Source organism: Chiloscyllium punctatum, chromosome 3 (genome assembly GCF_047496795.1).
Source record: "Chiloscyllium punctatum isolate Juve2018m chromosome 3, sChiPun1.3, whole genome shotgun sequence".
Classification (NCBI taxonomy): domain Eukaryota; kingdom Metazoa; phylum Chordata; class Chondrichthyes; order Orectolobiformes; family Hemiscylliidae; genus Chiloscyllium; species Chiloscyllium punctatum.
The window spans coordinates 67,274,362-67,298,956 of NC_092741.1; the positions used below are offsets into that span (position 1 = coordinate 67,274,362).

The 24,595-nt window shown below is 40.1% G+C and overlaps 1 protein-coding gene across 20 annotated transcripts in view; it reads right to left on the reverse strand.

Moving 5' to 3' along the window:
- Window positions 1-6,821, reverse strand: part of LOC140460175 (clathrin coat assembly protein AP180-like) — a 227,114-nt gene extending 220,293 nt beyond the window's left edge. For 11 of the 20 annotated variants that reach the window (XM_072554655.1, XM_072554703.1, XM_072554695.1 and 8 more), the window contains exon 1: window positions 6,571-6,817. In XM_072554655.1, coding sequence (XP_072410756.1) covers window positions 6,571-6,700 — 130 coding nt within the window. In that variant the 5' untranslated portion in view covers window positions 6,701-6,817. Of the gene's footprint in view, window positions 1-6,570 lie in introns of all 20 variants that reach the window. The other 9 variants (XM_072554578.1, XM_072554567.1, XM_072554634.1 and 6 more) reach the window with 5 other exon arrangements.
- Between the last annotated feature and the right edge of the window lie 17,774 nt (window positions 6,822-24,595).

Below are 24,595 nucleotides of genomic sequence, written 5' to 3' on the forward strand. Positions count from 1 at the left end.
ACAAAATCATGAGGGGCAGGGATAGGCTGAATAGATAAGATCTTTTCTCTAGGGTGAGGTAGTCCAAAACTAGAGGGCACAGCTTTAAGGTGATATCGGGAAGATTTAAATTGGATCTAAGGGACAACTTTTTCCACGCAAAGGGTGGTACATGTATGGAACCAGCTGCCAGAGGAAGTGGTGAAGGCTGGTACATGAACAAAAATTAAAAACATATCTGGATGGGCATATGAATAGGAAGGGTTTAAGAGGAATATGGGCCAAAGTCTGGTAAATGGGAGTAGATTAATTTAGGATATCTGGTCGGCATGGATGGGTTGGACCGAAGGGTCTTTTCCATCTCTACTACTCCATTTCTAAGTTACTAGTAGGTGTGATGAAATGATAGTACAAGTGAAAAGGAAGTGCTAACAGAAACTATAAATGATGTTTTTAAAAAAGGCAAAATTAGAATCTAATCTTTAGGAGGAATTATAACAAATTTTAATCAGCTGATTTTTAAAATTATTTGGGAAGAGGGGGAGAACATGGTGTTTCCACACAAGCATGCACACTGTTAATATGTAATCTAAGTGTACATGTGGTGTTACCAACAGGGTCTATCAAGGAGGTGGCCTGATAAGCTTGGCATCCAGTCCAGTGGGGTGGGGTGCGGTGCGGTGCAGTGCAGTTGAGAGGAGGCCAGGACGCCTACACAACAAACAAACATGGTGGCCTAGATGGGGAACACAAGGAGGTAGTCAGGCAGGCACTAGGATCCGGCAAGTGTAAAGTCAAATATTTCCTGATCCAGCAGTCCTTCAATTGGATTTAGCTAGGAAACTCTAGTGGGCCACGATTAACTTTCAACAGTGAATAAAATAGACAAATAGTTTAATTTAAAATTGCCAACTGCACTCAAGTGGCAAGTCCACCTTTTTGGATGTGGGATAGCAGAGGGAAAAAAAAGAAAAATAAGCAGTATTGAAAGTTTGAAAGTGCAACACTGTGTTCATCAATTCAGTATAAAGGTTTTAAATTTCAAAATCAGGTGAGACACAGTGATGAGCATCCTTAATTCTTATCTGAAGTAGTTCAAAGGTAATGTATTAATCTACTAACCATAAAGTTTAGAAATAGCTTATAATTTGATACATATTTGCTTTATAATTTTGTCCGTTTTTTCAGCACTTGTCCCAAAATGGAGAAAAACGTGACTTTTCATAACTATATAGAAGAATGCCACATAAACCATTCAAACTTCTAACACCAGCTGGACCATTTCCTTTTCCACTTCAAATATGACTTGAATTATGAGTGTTCTCCGACACACATATGCCAAATCTGATCCAATTTCGAAGTATTGCATTCCATGCCAATGAAGCCAAATAACTGTCTAAAATATCTGTAGTTTTGTCTGCATCTAAAAACATCTTACACCAGTGCTTGCCGATTCTCTCTCTTGTACACAATCTCCTTTTAATGCTCAGGCTTCAGATGACCTCCAGAGTCAAACATTTAGGTATGGAGTTGTTGAGCAGAATAGGCAGGCAGATGGCTAGGAAAAATAAGCTGCTGAGCATGAGACAAATTTAGTCCGGTTGGAAATACTAAAATTTAAAATGCAGCAATATTATACTAAAAATAGAAACAATGCATCAATTTTGACACTTAACATATTTATAACACTTTTGGCAACAACTTTATTCTAAACCAAACTTTCAAAATAAATTCAGATAACCCACTCCCAGACTTCTGATAATCACACTATTAAAAAATTGGCTTACAGGAAACAGCACAATTCTTAGTAATTGGACATAATTTGGTTGCATGTTTTTAAACTAGTACTCAAAAGGAAAAACAAAATTTAAAAAGAAAAAAATTGCTCTATGGTTTGCACTCAAAACTGACATGCTGCAATGTTTGATGATCTGCAAGTGCAGAATATGTTTGAAGCTTGCAACATTACTATAAGATGCTATCACAGAATGGGCTGAAATTTAAATATGCAGAGGCACACAATTTTGGAAGAAGATGGAGGTGTAAATAAATTAGGGCTTCTCCTACTAATAGCTTTTCCTACTCTGCTTCAGACATTAAACCACTTTCAGCATCAAATCCACAAGCATGGGGTTATAATTCTCATGCTGATGCTACAAGCAACTTCCATCTACGCCTATTTGATTTCATTGAGGAGGTTCGCTCTCCAGTCAGTAAGAAATTCATCTCTTGCTGGTCCTTACAGCCTTCAGTCAATAGGACTCCAGCCCGAAACATCTGTTTTCCTGCTCCTCAGATGCTGCCTGACCTGCTGTGCTTTTCCAGTAACACACACAACTCTGATCTCCAGTATTTGCAGACCTGACCGTCTCATAACCCTTGAAAGCCCAGATTCTACTGTGCCATTTCCCGCCAATTCTCCCAACTCCAAAAATCTGTCCAAGCAGACATGGATACCAGAGTTTAACAGTTACATTCCTGGACTAAGTCAGACGTCTAATCATGCTCAGAAATAAAATGAATTTACATTAATTTAATGGTTAGTGTCAGCCAAACTACTGGTTTATTAGTGGTTTAACAACAGTTTAGGAAAAGAAGTTTGCCTTCCTTATCTGATTTTAACTGCTCTTTAAAATGGTCTGAGCAAGGCCACAGTTGTATCAAAACTAAAAAACATCGAAAAACAATATAGATGATGTGGCATCGACCCAAGCATTCAGACATAACAAAATCACAATCAGGCAACACAACCCTGCAAATTCTCATCAACATCAGCAGAATGCTTTCCAAAATTAAGAGCTTTTCCTTGGATTAGTCAAGCAAAATCAGAGTTTAATTCTCAGCATCATACTTTTCAGCAAACATTCCAGGCTCCTTCACTAACCCTGGATACGTCCTGTCCTATTGATGGCATTACAGCTCTACTGGCAATGATCCTGGGAATCTTGATCATTGCCTCCAGAGTCAATAAAATCATATGGCATCAGGCCAAACAAACATTAGCATGGAAACCTAACTGTCACCTACTGCTCCCTCATCTGATGGGCCAGTACTCCTCTGGTTACCATTTATTTGGAAGAAGCGCTAAGGGTAGCAAGCACACACCTGAGTGAAGAGCTTACCCACACGTTTCAAGTAGGCTTTCTCTTGCACTTAGTCACACTAGCTCAGCTGTCACAGACAATTGCAAAAAGTAATCACTGAATAGTGCACGGAGAGTCAAAAGTCCTATCTTTGCACAGAGATCTCACATTATGTTGGAGCACTATCACTATGTGATAACTGAGAATAGATTTTGCAGCTCAAGATTAGGTACCTAGGCTTGAGCCATCAGCAGAATGAAGTTTCACCAAGGTACGTCAGAGTCAGAATCATACAGCACCTAAACTGACCATTCAGTTCAACTTGTCCATGCCAAACAGGTAGTCCAAAAGCAACTAGTGCCAGTTACCTTTGTTTGGTCCATATCCCTCTAAACCTTCCTATTCATGTCTTTTAGACATTGCAATTGTCTAAGCCTCGACTACTTTCTCTGTGAGGTCATTCCATACACATACTACCCTGTTTGAGAAAGTTGCCTCTCAGATCCCTTTTAAATCTTTCTCCCTCACCTTAAATCTATGCCCTCTAGATTTGGTCACACCTATCCTTGAAAAAGACCTTGGTTATTCATCTCATCTATGCCCCTCATGATTTTATTATCCATAAGGTTCCAACCTACCCAGCCTCTCCTTATAACCCAACCACTCCAGTCCCAGCAACATCCTTGTAAATTTTTTTCGCACCCTTTCTAGCTTAACAACATTCTTCCTATAGCAAGATGACCAGAATTGTATGCAGTATTCTGAAAGTGGCCAATGTCCCAACCCCTATAGTCAATGCTCTGGCCAATGAAGGCAAGCATGCCAAACACCTTCATCACCACCATTTCTACATGTGACAACACTTTCAAGGAACTATGAACCTGCACCCCTCTTTTCTACTTTGTGAAGTGATACTAATATTATGCAGATCAGATGCAATTTCACAACTAGGTATCAACGCCTGCAATTTAAATATAAAACAAGCAGTGTATGTATTTCTGAAATTTAAATTCTAGTAATTCTGTGACATGGCTCTGCAATCCATTTTCATGCATCAATATCTTTATAGATTATGCACTACTTTCTGAAGCCATTGTTAAAGTATTCTAAAATTGATCCACAGTAACCATATCATTTCACACACCACTCACCTTTTCTGCATTGCTGAGGACACTGCTGAAATCTGAGCATCCCACTGAGCTTCTCTTTTACATAAAGGATGCATGAGACACACTATATTCAAGATGCTGGAAGCCTAGCATTTGAATACCTCCAGTTTGACTGATCATTGTCAAATGATTTTACTGGCACCATATACAAACTACAAGTTCCAATTTGTAAACGAGCTGTAAATATGTAGAAAGTGATAGACATTTTCAGATGCAAAATTTATAGTTTAGTATTCAAAAAACTATATTGTACTCCATTTGTTCAGTAGATATGTACACCTCCCTGTGCATAACTAAATCATAAAAGATCAATGAGGTTCCATATTCAATCTCAACCATGGTGACAGCCAACTCAGGTATTTCAATTACAGTCAACACCAATGAGGTAAGCAAAGTTTTTAAAAAAGTAAATCAAGTATGAATAGAAAAGGTTTGGAGGGATATGGGTCAAATGCAGGCCAATGGGACTAGTTTAGTTTGGGAACATGGTTGGCACAGACCAGTTGGAACTAAAGGTCTGTTTCCGTGCTGTATGATTCTGTAATTCTAAGTGTTCCTCATCACTACTGAAAGTGATCCAAGTATCACTACATTAGTTAATGGCAAGAATATGCTGTGCACCAAATACTGTCACCTTTCTCCACATGGTCATATGCCTGCTCACACTTCCTTTTCAAGTTGAACTGATGTGCAGCCAAGAGACCAGTTAATTGCCCTTAAAAATCACTCAATAAACCAGAGTTGTAACCTTTCTGTACAATTTTGTGCAAGCTCTGCAGTATTGCTAAAAATGCTGACTCTTGTTTGCTTTTAAAAAATGATAAAGAAAATATGCCAACTTATCTGGAAGCTTTAAAAGAAAACTGACTCAGTTATTTAATAAAGTGATTTTTACAGAACTTTCAAATATTCTTAAAATTTGCAATTTGTCAGTAACATGTCGAGATGGGGGATAATCAACTAGAAAATTAATCATAATTCACCACTGCTTTACGACTCTTATCAGCACTGCATCTCAATGAAATTACCCATGTGGCATTGATTTGAAATGATAACCAAGGTCATCCTGTTGTTAATTTCTGAAATGAAAATGTAAATTATGCCACGGGTGTTATTTAGATACTTTTAAATTTAAGTTTCATTAAAAGGTATGCTATCAAATTGTCATTTCAATCTCATTTTACTATCTCCTCTGCTCAAACCTAACTGCTGACTTGTATAATGCAGCGTTTACGAATAATACCTCATCATCAGCAGTATAAAACACCTTGGAAGTGGACACTATTTTGAATAATATTTGTACGTTATTAAATCAGAATAATCCAACTACGCTAATCTTAGATCCAAAAAAACAGTGCTTGAACAGCAACATCCAGAGGGATTAGCAATACGGAAAGGAGTGGGGGCAGGGCAAGAACAATCACCGCCACATCAGAAGCATCGATGCTCTCAGTAAACTGCACCATTCCGACCTAACCCTCTAGCTGCAATTTTTTTTTAAAAATCATTTTGAATCCGCCCCTCCCCCTTCAGAAAACTGCTGATGCGTTCGAAACACGTATATGGCCCACCATACTGCAACCCGTGTTAAAACGTAATTATAAATTCTGTCAGTGCTATGAAGAATTTCAGCCCATCGAAATCTGCGTTTCCTATACCAGTTCACTTCGTAAGCGAATAAACTGCAGTATCACAACCAAATCCTGCTTTCTTGTACATGACAAACACTGCAACATCCCATCTTTTGTTCGGCGCATCAAATTCAGCAGAGCGCATTTTTATTTGCGACGTTTAAAAAATTTAACGACCAGATGTCCTCAGCAATTCTACTAGTAAAATATTTATTATAGTTCTGGCACTGGCGCTACGTTACTGCCACCGTTACCTCTCGGCTCCAGAACTATGAACACAGCCCACTTTTTTTTTGTGCAAGCTCGGACTCCATTACAACGAACAGAAATACCAGTGATGGAGAAAAGCAAATAAAACACAGGAGCCAGGAATATCAGTAAAAAAAAAATGCCTGGGAATAAACGGAAGCGCCAGCAAACAGTTTTTTAAAAAAAAAAGAGATTGGGAGTGAGAACAAACTGGCCGCGCACATGCAAGTCAATTTTTTTCTTAAATGCAAAACATCGAGAATTTTACACCGTTGCAAACATTGGGAAATTGTAATAAGGAAATAAAAGGGCATTGAATTTAGACATTGCAATGCCAAGCTCTAAGATCGTTTTGTGTCCGAGACAGTGAAGGGTAAGGGTTGGGGGGGGGGGGGAAGAGAGAGAGAGAGAGAAGAGGGGCTATAATTATATGAAGGTGGGGTAAACAAAGTCTCTTACAGTCCAGGTGCTTCTTCTTGGGTCCCATCACCTCATGGGTGGTCGCCTTGCAGACAGCCCTGGCCACGGCCGAGCCAGTCACACTGTACTGAGCCGCGGCGATCCGGTCCGTGATCGTCTGGCCCGACATTTTCTCGCTTTAATCTTCCTCCTCCTCCGTCTTCTTCGTTTTCCCCCTTCCTCACTTTGCAAGTGAATAATTGATGTCCGAGAGAGAGAGAGAGAAAAAGAGAAAGGCCGGGGAGGGGGGGAGGGAGAGAGAGAGAGAGAGAAGACGAAGATGTCAATGAACCCGAAGTACGGTATACCAGAGGTGGGTGAAATAAAATGAGAGGGTGGGATGGGGGGGGGGGGGGTGGAAGAAGGGAAAAAAATTAAAAAAAAGAGAGAGAAACGAGGAGCCGCTAGTCAGAGAAGGAGAGGCTCACACCTGGGGAGCCGGGGGGAGGGGAGCGGGAGGAGGAGGAGGAGGAGACCAGGCCCCGGGCCCGGCCCCTCTCCAGACCCAGAGGGAGGGGGTAAAGGCGGGGGTCACACAAACAGTCCTCCCAATGAAGGGGGGGGGGGGTGTAACGGGGTCGGGTTCGGGGTATAACGGGGGGGGGGGGGGGTGAGGGTAACCGGGCCTTTCCTCCTCTAACGGACCCACCCCCACCCCGCCGTTGTCCCTTACCCCCCACCCCCGGCCCTCGCCGCCGCTGACACCGCTCTCACTCCCAGTCCGGGCCGGGATCTTTTCTTTTTGATCATAAAATGGCGATTGATTCAAGGGATTTAATCGGATTTTTCCTCCTCTCACTCACTCACTCCCCTCCCATCCTCTTCTCTATTGACACGTCACTATCACCCCCCCGCCCCACCCCATCATTTAAAGGGGAGGCCCCCCCTCCCAGTCAGCTGCTGCGTGTCTGCCGACACAAATTACACCTGTCCGGAGGGAGGGGGGGGGAATGTGGAGGATGCCACCTCAATGGGTTCCGCTCGCCTTTGATCCTGTCATCCTCTCCCTGTTCGTGGCAACAATGCAAACTTTCACTGCTCCTTCCTCCAAAGCCTCACTCAGACCTGATCTTCAAGAGGTTGCACTCCCCTCATTCTGTCCCGTCCCGTCTTGCATTCATTCCTATCCCACCCCGGCCTGGATACTTGATATTTGCTGGAGTTTTTAAAAAAATATATATTTTAACATTTCACCGAGCCATTCGCTGGTTAATATGTAGGTTTGCGTAAACCGCGCTGTTCTGGGCAATCAGTTTACCGTTTCGGATTCCTGTTGTGGTTTCAAAATTTTGTTTAAGTAAACATGAAACCTACATGGTTTTTTATTTCTGTAAACGTTTCCACTAAAAATAACAAGTATCGTGAAACATCAGCAAGTCGTGTCATCGTATTCAGGCTTGTAGTTTTGATTCATCGTCCCAAAACGCTTAGTCAGCGAGCACAGCTGTAGGAACGTGGGAAATTTCGACCAAAAACTAAGCAGTGTTATTTGACGATATACAGTATGACCCATTCCATGTACTTGTCTAGCCTGACAATGTATGGCAATACCATAAATAAACTCCTCTGTTAATAACATTAAGAACATACCAATTTATAAACGAAAATATCTGATCTTCTTTAAAATCCAAGATTAATCTGCCTCTCATATACTTGAATGTCTTCCTATTTGTGTTTGCAATAATTCTCTTGGTGACACAAGATGATAGATTTTCTAAAAAGATTGGACATCTTTTATTCTCTTGCCCGGACTTCTCCATTTTCAGCTCTTTCAAATGATTGCTGGAGCTAAGTAAATTTCTGTTTCCTCTAACCTCTAATTTTCACATATTCCCTCCTCATCACATATCACTAGTACTTATTGTGTCAGTTAGAATCAACAATGGTTTGAAATATAATAACTGGTGAATGCATTAAGAGACTAGGTGGCACTGTCCCAGGAAGATCCCAAGTATCACAGAATCTCAACGCAATACATATTTTCTTCAACAAACTTCAGAAATGTTATGCATACCTCCGGAGCATGTGAGACCTGAACCTGGGACTCCTGGTCTAGGGGTAAGGACACTGCCACTGCACCACAACACCCCCCATATTGCAATCTAGTATAATTTGGTTCGGAGTTTTTGAAAAGATTTGAAGCTTAGTTTGTGGATGAGGTCATAGGTTCATTTGCCAAGCTGTTGTGGTTTTCTGCAGACGTTTCGTCACCTCACAAGGTGATATCGTTAGTGCGAGGTGGATAGTATTTGTCTCCCATCATCACTGACGACAATGTGTTGCTGGAAAAACGCAGCAGGTCAGGCAGCATCCAAGGAGCAGGAGAATTCCTGAAGAAGGGCTCATGCCCGAAACGTTGATTCTCCTGCTCCTTGGATGCTGCTTGACCTGTTGCGCTTTTCCAGCAACACATTTTCAGCTTTGATCTCCAGCATCTGCAGTCCTCACTGTCTCCCATCATCAGCCTAGTTTGCACTGATGATGTCACCTAGCAAGGCAACAAAACATCTGCAGAAAACCACACCAACTCAGCGAATGAGTCTATGACCTCATTATTTGGTCTACCATGCTTTCTAATTGAGATTCTTACAGTGTCATTCCCTACGCTCTCCACATAACCCTGTATATTGTTTATTTTCAAATAATCATCAAATTCCCTATTGAATGCCTTGAGCAAACTTGCCTCCACCACATCCTCAGGCATGCTAGACTCTTAAACACACATTGAGTGAAAAAGATTTTGTTCATATCACTTTAATTCTTTTATCAATTATTTTAAAGCTATGACCTCTCACTCTCAAATATTTCTTGACTGGGAACATTTTATGCCTATTTACTCTGTTCAGCTCTCTCATGATTTTGAATATTTCAATCAGATCTTCCCTCAGCCTTCTCTTCAAGGAACAGTCCCAACATCTTCATCTATCTCTGTAACTAAAATTCCTCATTGTGGTACCATTATCATGACTTTTTTAGGCATTGTCTCCTCTTATCCTTCCAAAACTGTGACAACCAGGAGCGGACACAGTACTCCAGCTGAGGCCGATATTCAGTTTCTCACTTTTTAAAAATGCTAGACCAAAATAATTTTGAAAGCTGAGAAGAAGCTATTCAGCCCATTGAAGCTCATCTCAATATTTTAATTCTCCAAGACTATTATCTTTATCTGTTTGGAATGATGCACAGTATAGCAGCATGTTCCATTTATTGTCTGTTATAAAGAGAAAGACTTGAATTTATAAAACACTTTTCACAACGTTAAGACATTCCAAAACACTTTGGAGCCAATGTAGTGCTTTGAAGAGCTATGATGTATGAAGTATGACAGCCAGTTCGCATAGCATAAACTCCTACAAATTGTAATATAGTAATAACCAGATAATCTATTTGGTGATGTTGAGATATATATATTAGCTGTGACACTGGGAGTGTGTGAGAGTCATAGAGCTGTACAGCACAGAAACAGACCCTTCAGTCCAACCCGTCCATGCCGACCAGATATCCCTACCCATCTAGTCCCACCTGCCAGCACCTGGCCCATATCCCTCTAAACCCAGTAACACTAGTGCATATACTGGAGGTGATGGGCTGAAGTCCTCAGGGATGCTTCTCAGTTGCAAAGAGTAAAGCACTGTCTGGTCAATGGCATTAGGATGTTGGATCCCAAAGGTTCCATTGTGGGTTTAGAAAGTATTGCCTACCTATCCACAAAATTTGGTGTTAATGAAAATATTATGCACTGAGAAGAATATAATTGATCAGAAAACACAACGTGACATGACTGAATATCATTCCCATTTTTAGGCCTGGCACCAAACTTTGTCTCATAAAAACAAAAGTCCACCAATGCAATCATTTAGGTACAACTCAGAGAATGAATGAAGCATTGACTTAAAGTCTCATCAAAAGATAGCACCATTATCTATGCAGCACAACTGCAATACTGCACTGGAGTGTTGACAAAAGGTTTGTGCTTAAGTCTCTGGAGTGGAACTTGAAAAGACAATCTCTGGCTCAGACAATATTACTCCCATTGATCCACAACTCACCTACACCAGTCACTCTGCACTTTCGCTGCAAACATGCATATACTTCCTTCTATTTTTTTCATCCAAGTCATTGACATAGATGGAAAAAGAAACACCTGAATAATAGCACATCCCCGCAATTAGAGTGCTTTCACCTTACTCTCTTTGCCTCCATCCTCCTAATGTATTGCCAATCCTTATCATAAGAATACCTCAGATTCCATTCGCTTTTAGTTTTGCAACTAGTCTCTTGCACAGATCTTATCAAATGGTTTATAAAAGTTTATATAGCCTATATTCATTGACCAACCCCATTTGGCACTTAATGACTCAAGAAGTTCAATTCATTTATGCGAACAGTACCTTTCTTTCACAAGTCCATGCTGAATCTTTCTGATCACTTTGTACTTATCTCTATTGCTTCTGGACCTTCTCTCACTCCCTCCTTTGACTGCAAAGCTACCCTGCCCCAATCACTCACCTGGCTGAGGACTGTCCCATGGGTTCCTGATGGTACCATTTTCCACTTGATTTTCATAAATTTTGTTTTCATGGCCATATAATTCCAGCAGATTTGCAATGGGAGACAAGCAAGAGAAATGAAAATAACACCCACAAGTAAAAATGGCTGGAGTCCTATATTATTGAATCGATGGGGCTTCCTCCTCTCCTGTTCCATGCATCTTGCCTGTTCTAAATATACACTAAAGTTAAAATGTGTCCAAAGTTACTTTATTTGGTTTACTCTCCTTATAATGTAGTTTAAATTTCACGAAACCCTTTCAAGTAGTAAAATAATAATTCAAATTAAAATCAGCTCCAGTTTCAAAATCTAACTCAGATATCCTGGAGACAGCCAACATCATCTAGAAGAATGGGAGAGAGAAGCATCCAAAGACAGTTCAGTGTCACCTTTCCTGGAAGTCAGAGAGGTATTGTCCCTGTGAGGTTGCAACTTGGAGCAGGAGGTTATAAATTGTTAGCAAGCCTTGAGCCTTACACCACTTATCTGGGACTCAGAGAGGCATTATGAGAGAGCAGCTCAGTTTGGAGAGTTATAAATCATGATTGAACCTTGAGGTCTGCATTACTTACCTGGGAGTTAGAAAGGCACACCATTCAGCTGCTCAGAATCACCCCATGCTAAGCTCAAAACTCTGGGAAGTAATTGGTTGGTAAGAAACTGCTATTAGTTTTTAACTTGCTGTAAATTTTTTAAAAAGATTATTATTTTTTAAGAAGTAGCTAAGTTTAAATTTAACTGAGAAATACCAGGAATATGGGAAAGTTAGGGCCAATATAATTGAGTAATACAAGTAATCCAAATTTTTGCAATGTTAACATAACAGCAAGAATATTAAGAGATAGCAGCTCAGCCCAGTTGAGTAGAATGTGTAGCTTTGGGAATTCATGGATCTACTGTCCTAGATAGTCAAAATTGAGCTCTGCATTTCAGAACTTAAGAGGTGGCTGGAGACAAGTAGCACATAAACAAGGGAGATAGTTACATGGATAATATGTTCAGAAGATGCAAATTAAAGGCCTGGAAGTGAAGTGAAATGGGTTACTGTCAGGCAGTCCAAGAAATAAGCAGGTACTGCAAGACTCCTCTTGGGTTGCACTCACAGATCAGTTTTCCATTTGGAAGCTGATGATGGCATTGCTTCCTCAAGGACGTGCAGTCCGAACCAGATTTGTGATATCGCAGTGGCTCAGCTGTAAAGGAGAGGAGAAGGAGAATGGAGTAATGGTGATAGAGATTCATTAGGCAGAGGAACAGACAGGATGGTACGTTGCCTCCTTGGTGCCAGGTTTTAGGATGTCACAGAAGAGCTGCAAGACATTTTTCTGGATAAGGAACAATCTGAAGTCATGGTCCACATCCTACAACCTAGGTAGGAATGGAAATGCTGTCCTGAAATCAGAATTCATGGAGCTAGGTAGAAAATTAGCAATCAGGACCTCAAGTCTAGCTATCTCTGGATTACTTCCTATGCCATGTTCAAGTAAGCATAGAAATAGAAGGATAAGGCAAATAAATGCGAGTTTGAAAAGTGTACAGCAGGGAAAGCTTTAGATTCCAGATATGGCTCCAGAGAAGATGGCACCTCTGTAAGGCAGACAGGTTACATGTGAACAGAACAGGAGCTGAGTTTCTTGCAGTGATTTGCGAGTGACGTTAGGAGGATGTTAAACTTAACTTGGCAGGGGTATAGAAACCAAGAGAAAATATTAGAGAGGGAAACCAGGGCACAAAAATACCTGGAGAGATGAATTACACTAGTAAAAAAAGAATAGAAAGTTAAGAGGTGAAATTGGAGTAAGGAAAAAAGTAATGAGTCTAAATCAGAGTTTCTGCGCTTGTGTATGAATGCACAAAATACAGAGAGTAAGATTGAGGAGTGACAAGTCAGATTGCCATGTGGAGATATGTTGTGGCAAGAACAGATTTGGTTCAAGTAAGGGTGAGACTGGGTGCTAAATATTCCTGTGTACAGGGTGTTTAGAAAAGTTAGGAAAGGGAAAGATGTGACAACATTGTTTATGAAGAGCATTGCAATGCTGGAAAAAGAGTACCTTCCGAGGATTCAAGGACAGAATTAATCTGGTTAGAGCTAGGGAACGTAAAATGTGAAGGGTACAGACCACCAACTATTTGGAAGAATGTAGAGGGAAATTGTAGCAATGTCAACATTATAGAGTTTTTTGTATGAGTGGTTTGGTTCTGGCGTGCCCTGTCTGGAAATATGGTAGAGGCAGAGTTAATTGAGGCATTTAAGATATCATTGGATGATTATTTGTATAGAAACAATATGGAGCGGTATGGTAGAAAAGGCAGATGAATAGTACCAAGTTGCAGTGTTCATTTGAGAGTCAGTGCAGACACAATGGATTAAAATGACCTCCTTAAAATGCACCATAACGCATCTGCGATTCTGTGAATCACCTGAAGTAACACACTGTTACATACTAAATTAAACTTTCACATTTTGACATTTATGTAAGGCTTTAACTATAAAGCTTGCAATTAATGGCTTTTAGTTTACATGGCAACATTTGCTAAAATATGCATTTTTAAAAACTGACTTTAACTATGTTTTTGCAATTTTAAATGAAAATCAGCTTGATGGGAGAAAGATATTTCAGTTTTCTAAAAGCAAAAGGTGTTATGTAATAGATTTACTGAAGCTACATATGTCACAGTAAAGGAGCAGTTACCAGATATTCATTTTCACACCGCACAATTTAATCACTTTATGACAAGTTATACCATTACACTGTGGTCTGTGCACGACCATTTTATTCATAAAAGATTATAAGTCTTTCAAAATTGAATGTGATGGATTTCAATGCAGCAGTAAAAAGGAACTTCATTTATCAAAATAATGTAACCAGCAACCTTGGTGTAACAGAAGTAATGAATGCACATCTGTATAAAGTTAAAATCTTGATAGCAGCAAGGAGGATTTTGGAAATGGGGTCACAGATACACTACCACCTCAAAGTTTCCCTTCAATGCACACAGCATACTGAATTGGACATAAATCACTATTCCTTGATCCTCACTCAGTTAAAATCCTGGAAGATCCCACCTCACAAGGCTGCATGTGCATTCACCATCACAGAAATCAAAGGTTTAAAAGTCATAATCATAGAGATGTACAGCTCAGTAACAGACCCTTCAGTCCAACCCATCCGTGCCAACCATATATCCCAACCTAATCTAGTCCCATTTGCCAGTACTTGGCCCATATGCCTCTAAACCCTTCCTGTTCATCTACCATCCAGATGCCTTTGAAATGTTGCAATTGTACCAGCCTCCACCACTTCATCTGGCAGCTCATTCCATACATGCACCATTCTCTGTGTGAAAGATTTGCCCCTTCGGTCCCTTTTATATCTTTCTCCTCTTACGCTAAACCTATGCACTCTAGTTCTGATTCCCCCACCCAGGGAAAAAGATTGTCTATTTACCCTATCCATGTCCCTCATGATTTTATAAATCTCTATAACGTCACTCCTCAGCATCAAACGTTCCAGGGAAAACAGACCCAGCCTATTCAGCCTCTCCCTATAGCTCAAATCCTTCAACCCTGGCAACATCCTTGTACATCTTTTCTGAAACCTTTCAAATTTCACAACATCCTTCCGATAGGAAGGAGACCAGAATTGCATACAATATTCCAAGAAAGTGACTCACTAGAACAATATCAAAGACAGCTCAGGATGCATAAAAATACAGACCTTGCCAGTGATGCCCACATCTGGAGCTTGAATAAAAATAAACTAAAGCAATCAAAAGGTAAGGGAACTGAATGATCAATATTAGCTCGCAGTACATATTAATTGTTAAACTATAAGTAACAGTATCTTTGTAGCAGCACAGTCAGAATAACACATTTTAGATTATAATTCAGATTACATTTATCCAAGCTACTAAATCAACACTTCTCAGATGCTTATCAGAACACGTGTAAACTAGAAGTAAAGACAGGTGTGATAGAAGTGCATAACATTTATTATTATCATTTAGAAATTTGGATCTTTTACGTAGAGGCAGATGGATTTTAATTTCAGTTCTGTGATAGCAACTTTTTTTTAAAGAGGTCAGAATAGATAGTGGCCTAAATACATCATATTCAATAAAGCATGTGATTCAGTCAAGCACTTAGCATGACACTTGTGGTTTTAATTGATGGAAAGTCCACACTGCTGAATTTACGACAGACTAAACAGGCTTTTTGTTTTGTTTTAATTTCATTTCAGAAGAGTCAAGTTTTCAGTTCAGGAGAACAGTCACCCCAGATGGAACGTTTCACCTTGTGAAGTTTCCAGCTGTGAGAATTTTTAGGGAAGTTTTGAAAGAAGATTAGGTTATCAGAACTGAAAGTAGATTCAGGCTAACAGTACTGGAAAGAAATTGTTAAACCTATATTAGCAGTTCAAAAAAAAACAGGAAAAGTTAGTTTTAAATTATTTCTAGCTACGTTAAAACAAAAAGACTTGAAATAAGAGAGTGATTTCTCTGAGATTTAAATATCCATAAAAGATATTACTGAGAAACAAGTTGAAACTTTGTTTTGCTGCTAATCTTAAGATCTTTCTAAATTGTTTTACATATATAGCTTTGTTTGGTTTTTCTTCATTTGTGCAATAAGCTTATGGTTCTATGTTCAAACATTTGGCAGCCCCATATACATATGTTCATAGGCTACCACCACAGTAACTGAGTGCAAAAATTAAACTTCTGATCTATCAAACCGGGTTTCACTCTGGGATCTGATATGTCCAGTATTACGATCAACTGGAATCATGATACAGGGAAATTAAGGCTGAAGTGTTTCAAGTCAATACAAAGAAGGGTCAAGTAGCTGGTCCAGTTTTATGTATGCAATGTGGAATATACTCTGCATGATGTGAGCAACTACCAGGGCATATGCATCAGATGATCTTTCCCTGTCTCAAAAGCATAGGTGTGGTTGGCACCAGAGGACTGACTGAAGCTGGAATATAGTGGTATAAGTTTTGGGCTGAATATTGCAAATGGAGGATTCCTGGAAACCTGCTTTAAGACTCAAGGTCATCCTATTATCATTTTGCTTCCCCCATCTTCCTGTGCGAAATCCCAGGCTCATAGAAATTTACATATGGGGATAGTCAACAGTGTTATTTTCAGTAGTACTAGTACAACGTCCTTAGGAGTGGAGGAAGAACTTGTTGCTATACCTTCCATAGTGTAATGGCTCCTGTGTTTTGTCAAAGATGATAACAAGTTTAATAGACGTTGTTATATTTAAATTTCTGTATCAGAATGCCTGCTTTGTTGGGTTATAAGTTGTGACCTTAGACATTGGTAACATCCAGGTTATGAACACATGGTTCTGACATTAGGCATGCAGTGAGTTCCTGCAAAATAAATATGATTCAAGTAATGTACTTAGTAGTTGCTACAAACAAAAGTGAATGCCGGTTACAGCAGAATTATGTTGTACGTGTTCCATGTCATTTCGAAAGTCCACTTGGTGGTGACCATATACTGTATATATACAATGTTGTGACTCTGCTGCCAGTTAATCTGTTGAGTCTGTGAGCTGCACAAACAGAAATTACTTGGTTTGCTGTAACGGCTGGATTATTTGTAATGTGTTTTGCTGTAAATTAACCTATGCAGTTGGTTAATCCATGTTGAACAATGATCTGGTGAACAGTGGTGGTGCTCCACACAAAATACTATGCTCATGAGGCTGGCTATTTGAACAATAAGCGAGCAACTGTGGGTGAAACATGTAGTCAACTGTCCAAATTGTGCTGAAGTGTGTGTCAGACAATCATTGATGTTTTTGATCATTACAACATCTCAGAGGGTATTGAGAGGACAAATTTCTGGCAAGCAAACTAATCCCTTTCCAGAGATCTGTTTAACTCACTCAAAACGCTTGTGATAAGGACATCAACTGGATCAAATAGCAAGCAAGGGATGACACTTTGCCAGAATGTCCTCAAACTTTATAAGTTTAAATGGGGTCACAGCAGATTGCCTAACAGAATTCAAAATGTTTGAAATGCATTCAGAACTATGGTTTCCAGTGTGTCAGATTAAAACAGGCCATTTATATTTACTTAGCAATTGAGAAAGAATATGTACACAGACTTAACATGTTAGGATTTACAGCTAAGAGGTGAAGGATCCTTAAAAAAAAGGACCACATTTGAATATCAAATCAAAAGTCAGTATTCACTGACTAGGATTTATGAGGCCACTTTTAGAATACTGCATTCAATGCTGGTCGCTCTGCTATAGAAACCATGTTGTCAAACTAGAGGTACAGAAAACTAGAGGTATCTGAAAAGGTACAGAAAAAATTTACAAGGATGTTGCCAGGACTGGACAGTTTGAGAAATAAGGAGAGGCTGATAGGCTGGAACTTTTTTCCCTGGAGCATTGAAGACTGAGGGGTGACCTTATAGAGGTTTATAGAATCATAAGGGGCATAGGTAAAGTCAATAGCTAAGGTCTTTTTCCAAGGGTAGGCTAGTCCAAAATGAGAGCAAGGTTTAAAGGTGAGGGGGAAAGACATAAAAGGGACCCGAGGGGCAACCTTTTCACATAGAGGGTGGTGCGTGCATAGAACGAGCTGGTGGGGAAGTGGTAGAAGCTGATGCAATTACAATACTTAAGAGACATTTGGACAAGTACATGAATATGGGCCGAACACAGGCAAATGGGACAAGCTCAGACCTGTTCGGCCTGCACAAGTTGGATTGGAGTGCCTGTTTTTATGCTGTATGACTTGTTATTGTTATTGTAAATGGTTAATCTTCTTTTTGAAAAGATGATGCTCTAGTACCTTGCCTGTAAGAGAGGTCACCTTTCAGGACTCCAAATACTATGTACATACAAAGTTGCAACTCTGCCTACCTTTCATTCACTTGCGAGACATGGACGTTGCTGACTGTGTCAGCATTTATTGCCAGTCCCTCATTGTCCTTGAAAAGGTGGTGATGAGCTGCCTTCTTGAATAGCTGCAGTCCCAGCTGTAGTTAGACCCATAGTACCATTAGGGAGGAGATTTCAGGATATTGACTCAGTGGCATAGAAAGAACGGTGATATATTTCCTGGTCAGAATAGTGAGTGGCCAGGAGGGGAACTTGCAGGTGGTGGTGTTCCCATTTATCTGCCTCTGTCCTTTTAGGTGGACGTAAATAGTGAGTATGGAAGGTACTGTCTAAAGAGCTTTGGCAAATATCTGTAGAGCATCTATTAGATAGCACATACTGCGGTAAAGGGAGTGGCTGTTTGTGTATACCAATTAAGTGGGTCGCTTTGTTCTGGATGGTATCAAGCTTCATAAGTTTTGTTGGAGCTGGACTCATCCAATCAAGTGGGAAAGTCAGGAGTGAGGGGGAAAATGTATGCTCAATATCAGTCGCCTGTCTCCTTCCAAGGAGCAAGCCATGGGGTCAGAAGGAGAGAATCAGAATTATGCCTGTGGTGAAGGGGAGATGGGATGCATATAGCCAAATGGTGAGAAAACCTATATGTTGTTGCTCCAAGTCACTCATGAAGCCGCAGCATCTTAAAAATAACTTGGGTAATGGTGGTAGTTGCACATTTCTCTTTGCAGCCTCTGGGTCCCACCCCCAAGGACAATTTCTAGTATCACCTTGAGCATGGCTGCTGAGCCGGAAGAGTTAGCAACCTCAGAGGATGCCCTATCAAGGCCCTCCTTCCAGTCTTTATCAGCATAGAGACATTCACATCGTTAGATAATTAATCTGGAATAGGCTTGCGGTCACATTCTGCTGAACACAACAGTGATACAAGTCCACAGCTCGTGCAAGCTGCTATAGCCATGGTCTTGGACACTCAGAGGACTGCTGTGCAGGCCCCTGTTGATTCAGTACAGATGTTGAATTTCTGCACTTGGTCATTATTGGACATACATAGTCAATCGGGGAATATCTGACAGAGGTGCTAGAAATCATACACAGACTCGAGTGAATGGTGGAGGAGTTTGCCGAGGTTCTGTCTAATGTCAAGGCACTAGCATCCAAGGGTTGTGATTGTAGAAAGCTAGATGCACCGGAGCTGAATGTGTGGAGACCTTCTTTCCATCACTTAAGACATAGAGGCATTCAATTAAAATTAGGGGAGAGTGAGGCACATTGGCCTCCCTTTCCCAGTGCTCCATCCCCTTAAAATGTGGCCCATTACATACTAACAAGGAAGAGGAGCCAGGTATCCAGGTACTGTCATCTCAGGAATGCTCCTCCTAGGTAGTCCAGGCAACCAAAGCATGTCTTTAGCAGACACATTGTCTGACCCTAGTGGGTGCATAGCCAGCATTGGTCTGCTGTCAACATCAGTTTGTCATTTCACATTGTAGTTACTAGTCACATTTTCTGTGGATACCCCTTGTCATCTAGGTGCAAGGTCTTGAGACTACTAGGCTGTGTGAGCATTTGCAGAACCTGGGGACTATGCAGAATGTCAGCATTGTAACAGCTCCCTGGTTAGAGGGCACATACCTGCAGGAATTACTGTCTGTGGTCAGAAACCATCTGGACCTGGAGGGTGAGAAATTCCTTCCTGTTCAGGAATCTGACTAGATGATCCCTCCAGATTTAAGCACCATATATGTGCAGTCGATGACCCTTTGAATCTGAGGTAATTTGGCAAAGGATAACTCGAGTTTTGAAAGAATTAAAAAATGAAAAGAGTAACGTAAGTGAGAGTTGTTTCTCTAGAGAGTGAATCTGAGAAATTAATATTGGGGATTTAGGAAATGGCAGAAATGTTAAACAGAAATATTCATCCATTTTCACTGTGGATGACATAAATAACACAGAATCAAAGAATCATAGAATTTTACAGCACAGTAAGAGTCATTCGACCCACAATGTCTGTAATATTCCAGAAGTAATTTTAAATTAAGAGGTAGAAGGGGAGGGAGGAATACAAAATAATTACAGGAACCAGCTAAAGGATATAGGCCATCAGATCCAGGGAATTTGTCAAATTTGACTTCCAGTAATTTTTCCAGTACTTCTCTTCTACGTTTTAAAAAAAAATTCATTCATATTATGCAGACGCAATGTCCATTGCTTATTGTCCTTGAGAAAATGATAGTGAGCTGCCTTCTTGAACCACTGCAGTCCATCCGGTGCAGCGATGCCCACAGTGCTGTAGAAAGGAAATTCCAGGATTTTGATCCATTGACAATAAAGGAAAAGCAGCACAGTTTCAAATTGGAATGGTAAAGTTGAATGTACAGGTGACAATGTTTCCATATATCCGCTATCTTGTCCTTCTTGTTGGTAACATCATGGGATTTCAAGAATTCCAGATTTCACTCTTGAAGTACCTGGAGTGGGTTCCTGAAGTGCATCTTGTAGATGGTACATACTGCTACCATTGTGCTTTGGTGGTGGAAGAAATGAATGTTTGAGGTAGGAGACATTATCAAATAGATTGCTTTCACCTGGCGGCACAGTGGTATGTGGGCGGCACGGTGGCACAGTAGTTAGCACTGCTGCCTCACAGCGCCAGAGACCCAGGTTCAATTCCCGCCTCAGGTGACTGACTGTGTGGCGTTTGCACATTTTCCCTGTGTCTGCGTGCTCCAGTTTCCTCCCACAATTCAAAGATGTGTAGGTCAGGTGAATTGGTCATGCTAAATTGCCCGTAGTGTGAGGTGTAGGGATATGGGTGGGTTGTGGGTTAGTGTGGACTTGTTGGGCCGAAGGGCCTGTTTCCGCATGTTGAGTCCCTTGAGTGTTGTGACTACTGCTCTCATTCTGGCAAGTGGACAGTAAGCCATCACTAATGTTATTAATATCATGTTAAATTTCATCACTTATTGCAGTTTATCCTCTCTCTAAGAAATGCAAGCCAGCTTTAAGTAGCAAAGGCTGATTTTAACTTGCGCTAGACTCTAAATATTTTACATTTCTAGCTGAAGTATGCAGTCAATCAACAGTGCAGACTGGCTGCATGCAGCAGTCCTGAGGGTAATGATTAAACAACAGTTTGTGGGTTCGCTACATCACAGACATGGGTGCAGGGTCACCATGTATTATGAGCACTGTGCTTAGTTTGGTGGCTGTCCAATTTAAATTTCATGTCATCTAAGCTGAGAAGTGATTTGGCGAAAGTGGAACCGGAAACAGTTTTGGAAGGCAAATTCGTCGGAGGCATTCATAAATGAGATTCCAAGTAAACATGTTCCCACAAAGAAAAAGGGTGGGACAGCCAAATCTTGAGTCCACCAGACATCAAAGAATTTACCGGGTAAGACAAGGCCAGAAATGAAAGCTTCTGTCTGACATAGAGGAGAAAATACCACAGAAACCTAAGAGAAATTCAGAAAAATAAAGGGGTGAAATCGTAATTAGGAAAACAAAAAGAGTGTCTTAAAGAATTATTGGAAGAAATACAGTTAATGGCAGGACCCTTAACAGCACACAAGGATATTGGGGTCCCAGACCATTGCTCTCTGAAAGTGGCCACACAAGTAGATAGGGTGAAAAAGAAGGCATATGATCAGGGCATTGAGTACAAGAGTCAAGAAGTGATGATGCAACCTTACAAAATGTTGGTTAGGTTGCACTTAGAGAATTGCGTTCACTTCTAGTCACCACACTACAGAAAGGATGTGGAAGCTTTAGAGAGGGCACAGAAAAAGTTTACCAGGTTTATGCCTGGATTAGAGGTCATGAGCCATAAGGAGAGGTAAGTTTTCTCTGGAATGGCAGAGGCTAAGGGGAGACCTGATAGAGGTATAGATAGGGTTGATAGTCAGAATTTTTTTCCCAGACTTGAAATGTCTAATACTAGGGAGCATACATTTAAGGTGAGAGGAAGAAAGTTCAAAGGAGACGTGAGGGGTAAGTTTTTTACACAGAAAGTGGTTGGTGCCTGGACCGCGCTGCCAGGAATAGCAGTGGAGGCAAATGTCATAGCAGTGTTTAAGGGACTTTGAGAAAAGCACATGGATAAGCAAGGCACGGAGGGATATGTACCATGAGCAGGCAGAAGGGATTAGTTCAATTTGGCATTAAGTTCAGCTCGATATCATCATCCTGTGCTGTACTGTTTTATGTGCTATGATCTAAAATCTAGGTGAACCCAAAAAGGTTTTAACAATACATTTGGACTAAGATGATAACTAAGGAAAAAGTAGAACTTGTAATTGATCAGAAATGTAATTGATGTGTAAAAACTGATATGGTTCTTATTTAATACTTCATGTCTGTCTTTGCAAAGAAGGGATGATGCGGAAATTGTAGCTAAGGAAGTGGAGTGTCAAGTTTTGGATGTAACAAACATGGAGAGTGAGGAAGTATTAATGGAAAAATGGATAAATCTTTGAATGTGAATAAATCTTCAATGCAGGAAGGAAATAATGGAAGATCTGAACATCATTTAACAATGCTCACTGGATTCTAGTGTGGTTTCAGAGGTTTGGAAGTTGTCTAATGTTGTACCTTTGTTTAAAAGGTGAGTGAGGGATAGAGCAAATAAACACAGGGCAGTTAGTTTAATCTCAATTGTAGAAAATTATTCAAATCAATTCTGAGAAATAGTATAAACTCTCACTTAGAAAGATTAACCAAGGATAGCCAACATGGATTCAACAAGGAAAGATTGTGGTTGAGTAATGTGATTGAATTTTTTGAGAAGTAGGATTGATAAGGGGACATAGAGGATTGCAAAGGATGGTGTACTTGATGTAGCTGAGATGAATTTGAACAAGAATTTGACTTCTTGATGAAGTCCCACATAATATATTGGTTAAATAAGTAAAAGCCAGGAAAATCGGACGGATTAAATTGGCTCAATGGCAGGAAACAAGAGTACTTGTTGATGTGTATTTAGGAACTGAGGTTTGGCAGGGCTCAATACAGGTCACTTGCTTTTAGTGGCTTAAATTAATGATTTGGTTGTAAATCTTACTAAGGAGTAGAATCAAGAAGTTTGCAGATAACACTAAAATGGGCTCATTGTTAATAGTGAGAGGATAGCTATAGACTTTAGAAAGATATTAATGTATTATTCAGGTGTGCAGTCAAGTCCTGAGAAAACAAATCTCATAATCAATCCATCAAGTGCCCAACAAGCATTTAAGGGTCAGATATTGTTGTCCCGGCCAGATCTGTGGAAGACCTTTGAAGCAGATTTGTCGAAAATGAGGAAAAATTATGGCTTGTGGGAACCTAAAGACTTTATGTGCATGCCACCAAGGCCTGTTCCCCTGCCAGCTACACCAGGAGTTATGTCAGTGGGATGCAGACCCTGATAAGTGTTTGTTATTGGTGAGCTGCCCTTATTATTTGTATTGAGTTTCCATTTAGTTATTGTAATATTGATAATTGATAAGCCTTCCTAGTTAGTATTTATAACTAAGTAACGTTCTGAACCCACTAAATGATATACTAAGTTTAGTCTTTGGATCTGTAATCAGTATCTAAACAAGATCATATAGGGAAAGGCCTATATACTTTAGCAGAGAGTTCAGTGATTTGGGAGCATAGATTTTAAGTGATTAGTAGAAAAGTCAGGGGAGTGATAAGGAACAAGTTTTATTATCGGGGAATGATGGTGTTCTGGAACTCACTGTATGAAACAGTAGTAGCAGTAGAAAGTCTCAATTCATTTAAAAGGTGTACGGTAACCTGGAGGATTACAAAATTTGAAAAGGGGATTGGGTGGCTGTCAGATAGCACAAACATAATGGGCTAAATGGCATTTTTCCACAGAATTAACCTTCTCTGATTCTAATTCCAACACTGATTATATTACAAGGCAGATTTCAACATTTTCTGAGTGCCCCATTCCTACTAGGATCGATGCTGGCAGGTTTGTATGTCTGCTTCTTGCAGGTGTCCATAATGCAGTGGGCAACAGAAATGAAACAATTGGGAATTTTGACACGAGCTCCCTACACTCTCCTGTTCAACAAATATCCTTTCGACACTTTGAATTTTCATTGTAATGGGAGTATAAAACTGGCAGAACAGACTGCTACTTTCAACACCACTCAGTTGAATTACTCTTCTGAATTTAATATCATGGACTCCTGCATAGATCAATAATTTGAATAATTTGTAATTTATCATGTGTTAGTCTTGCTGGAAGTTAGAAAAAACAGTAATTTGTTAGTTTTCCATCTTAGGTTTTTTGATACTTTAACACAAAATTTTGCCTTCTTGCAAAATATCATGTGACATATTGGATGTGAGTTCAGATAAATATTTACTTTCTATTAGCTTTTTGGAAGTAAAGAATGCTGAGCACATTTGTTAAGAGAGTTTTGTAATCAGTGTTTGTTCATTAGGTGTTTATAAAAGCTATATTTGCTTTCCATTTTACATTTTAAGGAAATTGTAAGTAATGACTTGGGCCATTAACACTATTTAATCTGGAAATGTCTGTTAACATACCTCATCAGATGCTTTCTCAGGCTGTTTCAAATCTTTTGGTATAGAATTTCAA